This window comes from Mustela nigripes, chromosome 8 (assembly GCF_022355385.1).
Source record: "Mustela nigripes isolate SB6536 chromosome 8, MUSNIG.SB6536, whole genome shotgun sequence".
In the NCBI taxonomy this organism is placed as follows: domain Eukaryota; kingdom Metazoa; phylum Chordata; class Mammalia; order Carnivora; family Mustelidae; genus Mustela; species Mustela nigripes.
The window spans coordinates 67,743,432-67,752,741 of NC_081564.1; the positions used below are offsets into that span (position 1 = coordinate 67,743,432).

General features: G+C 52.7%; 1 protein-coding gene across 1 annotated transcript in view; it reads right to left on the minus strand.

The window, feature by feature from the left end:
• MYO5B (myosin VB) overlaps nucleotides 1-5,836 on the minus strand; it is a 340,313-nt gene extending 334,477 nt beyond the window's left edge. The window contains exon 1 of the mRNA XM_059409632.1: nucleotides 5,373-5,836. Within this exon, the coding sequence (XP_059265615.1) occupies nucleotides 5,373-5,399 (27 nt within the window). The 5' untranslated portion in view covers nucleotides 5,400-5,836. The remainder of the gene's footprint in view (nucleotides 1-5,372) is intronic.
• Between the last annotated feature and the right edge of the window lie 3,474 nt (nucleotides 5,837-9,310).

The following is a 9,310-nucleotide window of genomic DNA, read 5'->3' on the forward strand; positions in this document are numbered from 1 at the left end:
ACTGGGCCATGCTTACAGATGGCATGAACACTGGGGGTATTTGGAATAACACACAACTCCATGTTTTGTTTTGTTTTTTGCAACTGTTCCAGAAGTCTAAAATTTCATGATCCAAGAGCAAGAGCTAAGCTATTACTATGGCTGCCATCCCCAGTTCAGTCTCGCTCATCCCTCCCCCCTTCCATGCTTCCCAGCCCTCTCCCATCGCCTCCTGATAATGCCCTTCCCCTTGCATCCTCCATGTCTATTTAAATCCTATTCATTCAAGGCCCAGTCACAGCCCACCACTGCTAAAGGAAGTCCTTCCCCACCCCTTGTCACCCCCCCACCACCCCCCACCACAGCACACCCAACTCCTGCTTCCACAAAACACCCGCAATTAAGTATCTGGGCTCCTCCGGTGACACAAGAGTAATGTTGTATCGTTAAGGACACATGGGTACGGCTGTATTGTTAACTCCGTGCACTTCAGGTTCTACTGCCCAGTGACAATGCAAAATATGTTTGTGCAGACAAGCCCATCTGAACAGACGTTCCACTCTTAAATGAACTGCTTTTTAATGCTGTTTCTGGGGAGCCTACTGAAATGTATGATGGGCCAACTATTTCAACTAATACAAGTCTACCTTGGAAACTATGTATAGTGAAATACACTATCACTCAGGGAAGGCTGTATTCGGACTTAAAGGTTTTTAGCCGTATACCTTATAGCTGACCATTACAACACAAAATATTTAGGAATAACAAAAATCTGCCAGGTCATAGAAAATGTATTTTTTATTTAGAGGTGCCTCGGCCCTCCAACCAGCAAGTGGATGCCATCTCTCTGAACAATGTAAGTACAACAGTATATGGAGAGACTCTGACCAGACCTGGAGTGGTCAAGAAGCCTCTCCCCGGGGGTGGGTACCTTGCAGTCAACTGAACTATTCAAAGCACATTAACCAGAAGGAAACTGGAAGAAACTAGCAGCCAGAATGCAAGCTTTCCCAAGAGGCCCGAGTGGGGAGACATGGGGTCAGCAAAGAGCTATAAGAAAGTTCCAGGAGGAATTTGGGCAGGAGGATTTGGGGGGGTGGATGCGGGGACAAGCTCGTAAGCATCTCTTCAGTACAAGGCACAATGCTAAACACACCGGAGGCTCCAAAAAAGGTTTGCGGTGTTGTCTGTTCTCTAGGTGTGCTCGGCCTGGGGGAAGGGGGTGGAAGGATGGGACAAGAACTACTGACAAGGGGGTGGGGGCGGGGCACGCTCACTCAGTGCACACCTGTAAGAGGCAGAGAACATGCCCGGAACTGGGGACAAGAAGGGAGGGATGGGGGCACACTAATGGCCTCTGTGTGGCTAACCTAGCTTCAAAGGACCACAAGGAAGCCAGAGCCCTTCAGTTTCTCAACATCCCCTCGGCCAAGCCACCATAGTTCCCAGAATCAGATCCCAAGATGAAGATTCCTGTTTAAGTGACCTGTTGGGTGGTGCTCCCAAGACCGGGGGAGTGGGACAGGGGAGAAGGCGGCAAGCAGGGGTGTGATATCCAGCAAAATCCAAGAAGTGAAACTTGGGCTCAACTTGCACAGCTCTGGAAAGAGCAGGGGCCTCACCCTAGGGCAGTCCGGTTCCCAAGGCTGAAGAGTGTGGAAGGTACTTTATAACTAAAGGAGTTATACTCCCTTTAGTTAAAGGACTGTCCCGGGGGCAGGGGTGTGTGCTCAGGCTGCAAGAACCCCGGACAGAAACAGGTGCCATCGGGAGTGAACAAGCACCAGAGAAGAGTCAAGGGCCCACAGGAGCACTGCCAGCATCTGCTACCACTTACGGCTCTACCGGCACCAATTTTCTGAAATATCCCTTGGGAACCAAAAGTAGGAGTGAATCCTTAATGCTTCCAAGGGTGGCACGTGGGGACAAGAGGCAGGCGGCTCCTGCTGCTTTCCAGACAGACACCCAGGAGACACCTGCATACCCGATGCATAAGGAAAGCAGAGGACAAAGCCTCCATTAACATACACGGGTGGGCGGGGGCGGGGGGGGGGGGGGGGGAATCAACCAGAAAATTGTTTGAAGGTACTTGTTTCAGTCTGCGACTTCTGTCACTCTGCTGGCTAAAATCCAAACAGCCTCCTGAAAGACTCCTCTGAAAAAACAGTATTTATAAGGAGGGTTATTCTGAGGAAAAACTTAAAGTCAGACTATTTTCTGCAGTTATCACAAATTGTATTTCTAATGCTTACGCATGCTCAGGTCTCTTCCTGGGACCTGTGCGAATCAAGTTAGCCCATACCTCCAACCCACAGGAAAAGCAGGACTAATCGCCACATACATGCACTTTGGGACACGACCGCTGCTTGTCAGCTCCAGGTTCCTGTTAAGAGTAGAAGAGGCTGTGGCACCTTGACATGACCCTTAAAGTGCCTGGCATGGACTCTAATTCTCTTCCCTCCAAGAAAAGTCTCACTAGAGAGCAATTTCTCAAAGATGAGGTGTTGGGTCTTCTGAAAACAGACATTCCCTTGTTGATGGGAAGCTGGGAAGTGACCATCATCAAGGACTAAAAACTCAAAAAAAAATTTTTTTTTCCACATAGCATGAGAGCATCCAGTTGGAGTACAGCTGCTAGAAAACAGTAATGTGGCAGAGGAGGAGAAAAAAAAAACAATTCTTCTAGAATAAGTAGAAATAGAATAATATATGTTTTTACCTGAAACTGTACTTTCAGATTAATTTATGTACTTACAGTTCTCCTTCCAATAATATCTTCCAACTAGGTCACTAAAGCAACAGGTATAGTCCTAAAGGGCTTTAATATTTCCAACCCACTTATAAATGCTGTTGACATAATGGATAATTATTTCCATCATGCATAATACATTACAGTGCATGCCTGTATCCAGCATTCATCACATTAAACTAGTCTAGCAAGTTAAAAGGGAGAACATGAACTGTTTTAACACACTGAAATGAACAAATCATCTCCCCAAGAAAATGAATCCGAGTAGCAGGCACCGTTTCTCTAAGTAATTTGTGATTCATATGCATACTGAGAATCCAGCCTAGCAAGTAGGGTAATAATGGTAACAATGTACCAGCTTCTCATAATAAAGCTTAAGTCTAACTCCAACAACAACTGCTCAAAATTCAATCTGGAAGCTACTTGGTGAGCCACAGAAAGTCTCAAATTTCAGATTCATCTACCTAAAAGTGATTAAGAACTAGAAACCCCCCTAACACCATCAGGTCAAGTCCCTCAGCCCTGCAAAGGCATTCTGAAACCCTGAGTTGTATCAAACCCTCAATATCCATGAAGCCAATTTAAGTGACCTGGGTGTTCCCTCAAGACCCTTTTCTTAGGATAGTTTTGTCCTTACCACAAACCCAGAAAATTACTTTCAAACTTTGGACCGAACTGCCACTACGGTCCATTTCTAATAATTAACATGCAATTCACTCACTTATAACACATAATATACTCGTTTCTAAGGAGAAAAATCGAGTGTTTTCCCCTGGAAGTGTGGTCCAGGAAAAGCAATCCAATCTTGTTTTAAGATCAGGGCTTCAAAATTACAGGTTTATTCAGTTATCCATTAGCTTCATTCACATAGTAACCACAGTGACCTGATGAAGGACTTTGTGATACATGGCAGGCATGGGCCATTGAGGCACTCGTTTTATTTGGCAGTCGAGTAGTGTCTCCGTGCACTTCTGAGTGTTAACAGAACTTCAAGTCTTTACATTCCAGTTCAGGCGTCTCCACCCCCCGGGGTTCCAGCTCTAGTCCAAGTGCCTGACAACCCGCTTCGCGGAAAAACTGAAAGCCAAGGCTTTGAGGGCTCCTCCCAAGACGCACAGGGGTAAAGCGTGGGGCACTTTTCAAAGCCAGGCACGCCAGAGATTTTCACCGAACCGCTCTCCCCCAGCCTTCCCCCTTTCCCGAAGCTGTCACCCACGCGCAACCCGGGCCGGGAGCCCTAGTGTGGGTGGAGGAGGTGTTCGAGACTGCGGTGACCCCACCCTCTACAGCCACCTCTGGAGTGTCCTCCCAGCTCGGCTCGCTCTCTTCCCAGGAGAAATTAGAAAATCCGTCCAACGATGCAGCCAGCCCACCCCGCCGCAGAGCTCGCCCACGCACGGGACAGCGGAGAGCAAGAGCCAGGTGAGGACGCGGAAGTAGCTCTTCCTCCCCGCCTAGACCTGTTGGCCGGGGCAGGTCTCCTGCAAATCGCACACCCACGCGCGCGCACCCTTCCCCGGGCCCCACGCGCGCGCACCCACCCGTGCACGTACACGGACGCACGAGCCACTGTCAAACGGGTCACAGCCCCGGAAAAGACGGAGCGTGCAAGCCTCTAAAACTTACTGAAGGGGGGAGGGGCACATGCTTACAGGCCCGGGCCCGTCGCGGTCTCCTGCCAAGCTGAAACCCGAGCGGGGCGCGGCGGCGGCTGAGGGGCCGTAGACGCTCGGGGAGGCGGCGGCTGGTCCCGAACTTTAAACAACTGCCGCGGAAGCAGGGCGTCTCCACCCAGCCGCACCTGTTCCCGACCGTGGGGGCCGAGCCCCGCACATCCCTGCTGACCTTGACAACATCCCGGAAATCCAAACTCCACCCCCAGGTCAGCGTTCCTCCGACCCCCTTCCCATCGGTAACTGAAGCCTTCCTGGTACCCACGCAGAGGGGCCGCTTCCAGCCCCCCCTCCCCGCAAATTAAGAACGCGCTTCCCTGGGGTCTCTGCAGATCCTTCGAGCATCTCACTTCCCCCGTTGCTTATCTCCCCTTGCCCACCCTAGCCATCAGCCCCTTACAGCAGGTTGGGTCCCCTTCTCTCCATCCCGAGAGTGCTAACATCCCCTAAGTGCGGGCTTCCCCCACTGGTGCGCTGGAGCTAAAGGAAGCCTTAGAGGAACGCCCTTGCGAGCTGCTTTGCAGAGCGGCTGGAGCGGGGTCCACGGGCAGGAGAGGGGGCGGCAGCGGGGCTGTCCCCCACGCCCCGGGCCCCACACTGGCAGCAACCATCCCCGCCCCCACAACGGACCGGAAAACTCCGCAGAACCAGGCGAGGAAAGCGACAGCAGGGCGTCGGTGAGGGGGCGACAAGCCCTGGCCGGAGGCAGAGCTGCCGAGCGGACGCCACCGGGCCGCCGGGAGTCGCGGCCGGTCCGCGCAGGACGCTCCGGGAGCAGCCAAACTTTCTCTGCCTCCCGAAGTTCTGGGCGCCGGGGAGCTAGCAGGGGGAGGCTACCAGGCGGCTCCCGGGCCCCCGCCCGCCTCCAGGGACCGCAGAAGAGGGCGCCCCCGAGGGCCGCGGCGGCCGGCAGCGCGCCGCCCTCGCCCTCACCTGGGCCGCCGGGACCGCGGCGCGCGGCCCGCACTCACCTGGCTGTAGAGCTCGCCGACCGACATGACCCCGCGGGCCGGCCCGCGCCGGGGCACCGCGCCTGGCGTGCGGCCCTCGCCCGTGCCCCGCCGCGCGGCGGGTCCCGACTCCTCTCCGCCCGCCGGCTCTCAGTCCACCGCCGGCCCTCCTGGCGCCATCTTCCCGGGCCGGCCGAGAGTTTCCTGGTGTCTCACCGCTCGCCCCTGAACCTGTCCCGCCGGCTTCCTGGAGGCGCCGCGGCCGGCTCGCCCTCGGCCGGCGCGACCTTTACTCCCGCGGTGGCGGCGCAGCTGCGGCCGGGCAGGAGTGGCGGGCGGGGGAGGAGGCGGCGCGGCGCCGCTCCCCGCTCAGGTATGGGAGGAGGTGCGGGCGCCCGAGGGGGAGGGCCAAAGGCGGGGAGGGAGGGCCGCGGAGTTGGCAGCGGGTGCCGTGCGGCCGCCGCCTTTGAGCCCTGCGGGGGCCAGGCTGGACGCGCCCTCCCGCGCCCCCGCTGCAGCGGGGTCCACGGGGCCGGGGGCGGGGCCGGGCGCGGAGCTGGCGCGGGCCGCCCCCTGCTGGCCGCCAAGGGCACGCCGGCACAGGTGCGCGCGGGTGCTGCACCTGCCGCGCCACGCTCCCCGTGCCCTCGGGAGAAGCCGGGCAGGGAGAGTGGAAACAAGACGGAGAAGCAACAGACGGCGAGGCGGAGGGAGAGAGGAAATAGAGGAATGGAAGTCTATGCCTGAAACCTCCCATCATTTCCCCCGAACTTCACGTGGCTGCGTTCAACATTCTCATTAAAATTCAGTTGTCATGGGAGGTTATAAAAGGGGACTTAGCTAGACCAACGACGGTCTCCGTCAAACTGAGCTCCCTGGCCCAAAGTCCTTGCTAAAGAAGTGCATTCGTAGCTTCTCTACTTGTTTTGCCTGTTTCACCCACGACTTCCAATTAGGCTCCTAACCGCCGTCACCCCCACTAGAGGATTATAGTTAGCTTTTGCGGAAAGTCTCGCATGTTCTTCTCTCTTACATGCGCACTCTCCATTTTTCTGCCACTTGCTACCTCATTTTTGTCCCGTCCCCCCCGCCCCCCCTCCCCGCTAATAGCATTTGGCTGCCTGCAGTAGCTTCTGTCCTCTTTCTACCTGTAGTGGAAAAGTAAACTTCAGCCCAAAGGAAGGTAGTTGGCAGGAGGTGGCGGACGGAGAGCAAATACTGTAGAAGAAAAGGACCTTGAGTTTATCTGAAGGTGGCATTTGTCCCTAAATGTGGAACAGCCTCTGAGGGTAGTTCTCAACTGCAGTGTGTGCCCATCCCCGCTGCCGAAATAGTTCTGGAACCTCAGACGCTGGAAGGGGCTTCTTAAACTCTCTGCATTTAAGACCTTCCCACGTGGAATCCAGGACCTCCATTTAATTCACCTGCCCAGCCTTTCCCAACTGTGCCTCCTCAATGAGAATGGCCTAGGGAGCTTTACCAGATCCAAGGAAGGAACCCTACCCTCAGGAATTCTGATTGGTGAACAGTGGGACCCTAGTGTCTGAATCTTTAAGCTCCTCCATAATTCTAAAAGATGGTACTTCCGAGGTTAACAAATGCAGTGACCAAGTGATCCCAGGACCCTAAGATCACAAAGCTTGGAGAGCTCTCCTTGGATCTGAAATGGAGCTCTTCACATCACCAGCTGGAATAGAAAGGAAATGGCTCCACCACTTATCTCTCACTCAAAAATCTGTCTGCCTGGTTTCCTTTCCTGTTTTCCAGTAGTTCTCCAAGTGCAACCCAGGGCTCTCAGCATCACCTGGGAAGTTTAGAGCTACAGATTGTCAGGCTTCAGACTTGCTGTATCTGAAAGGCTGGGAGTGGAGCCAGCACCCTGTTTTCACACCTAAGGGATTCTCCCCTTTTGGATAAAGAAACCCCCTTGCTACAGCTTAGTCCCCATGTCTGCTTTGGACATTGGCTTCACCACCATTCTCCATCAGGGGTCTGGTCTGTACCAGCAACTCTTTCTCTATTCTCCTTTCCTGCTAAACTTCAGGTAGTAGCTTGTACCAGTTGGCTCCACTTAAACACAGTCCCCCCCTCCCCATAATTCACAGGTTCTCAACATTTTCTACACCTTTATAAAAACAAATGCCTGATGTCCACTCCCAGAAATTCTGATTTAACTTGTCTGGGGTGCTGCCTGGGTAAAAGGATTTTTAAGAGCTCCCAGGTCATTCTAATGACAGCCAAGGTTAAGAATTGCTGCTTTAGTCCCTTCCTAAGTGACGGCTCACCCTGCATCCTACTGAAATTGTTTTCTTCCTCTGAAGCATGGGGTAGTAAATGACTCTCCCCACTCAGGCTCAACCATCTTCTTCTTAGCACCTCTCATTTTTCTCCTCTTGTTTTCCCAGCCTCTCTAAACATACCCTCATGGTGTCATTTTCTTTCTTTCTTCTTTAAGATTTTATTTATTTATTTGATAGAGAAAGATCACAAGCAGGCAGAGAGGCAGGCAGAGAGAGGGAGGAAGCAGGCTCCCCACTGAGGAGAGAGCCTGACGTGGGGCTCGATCCCAGGACCCTAAGATCACCACCTGAGCCGCAGGCAGAGGCTTTAACCCACTGAGCCACCCAGGTGCCCCATGATTGCCTTTTCTAACTCTGTTTGCTGGTTCTTCAATAAAACTGTGGCCCATTTCCTAAATCTCTTCTCATCCACAGTCCCCATTTTGCCTCTCACTGCATTGTTAACGCTCAAATCTAATTCTAACGTTACTATAGACCCACCTTTCCATCTGCCTGGTAGACAACACTCGCAGTCCCACCAGGACCCAGCATTAACCGGAAACTCATTTGTTTCCATCCTTCCTCCCCATCCCCTCCCTGCCTCCAGCCTTCTAGCTTCCATCATACCTGGCACAGACTAAAAGCTCAGTGCATGCTGACTGAACCAAATTACCTCCCTGAGGAGAATCCTACTCTTGGCCAGGGCTTTGTGAATTTCTAATCTCACAATCAGATATGGTCTTTCCCTCTTTGAATAATAATACAGATTTTTTAAAACTCACTTTGTGCCAGGAAACTTGCCAACTGCTTTCCTTCTGGGATCTTGTCTGAGCCTCAGAACAGCCCTATAAAGGAAGTTTAAATAATGAATCTATTTCACAGATGAGAAAGGTGAGGCTGGTGCAGGGAACATTCTAGAGCAGGCCTTCAACTACACTCTGTCTCACTCTAAGCCCTTGTTTTTGCGCTGGGGGTTCTTTACCGTTAATGTGTACCCGGCCGATGGGGTACCAGGTGGTGCTAATTCTGTTGGTCCATGTGTGGTCCACGAATCTGCATGTTTAATAAGTACCCCAGCTGGCGTAGGGTCAGTTCAAACTGAATTCTCCCAATAGGTGAATGAGTGAGAGTGGAAGTGGATTCCTTGCTAGTTGAGCCTCCAGACGGGACTTGAAGACCAGAGCCCCAGCTGACATTTTGATTGTAGCCACATGAAACACCCTCAAACAGAGGATTCAGAAGCGCTGTGTCTCAGTTAAAGAAACATAATAAAGTCTAGGGACCTGCAGAAACTGTAGGATAATAAATAAGTGTGGTTTGAAACCCCTGATCTTTGGAGTGTTTTGTGATGTACCAAAAGATGACTAATAAAATCACATACAGAAAGTGTACTGTGATTGGCTTACTGGTAGGAACTTCATCCCCACAATTTCCTCTCATCCCCTTCGTGGCGGATTGCTTTCCCGAATGTTCCACCAACAAGGCAGCCATCTTCTTACTGGGGTGGGGGGTCCACCAGTGTATGCCAAGACATTTCAAGGAGTTCTAGTCCATAATCTGTTTTAAGGGAGTCGGTGTCCAGATCCTCAATCTCCATTCACCCTGGCAAATCTCAACACTGATTTGCCGACAGGACGGCAGTAAAGGGGAGGGTGTGTGTGTCTCGTTATCAGATCTCCC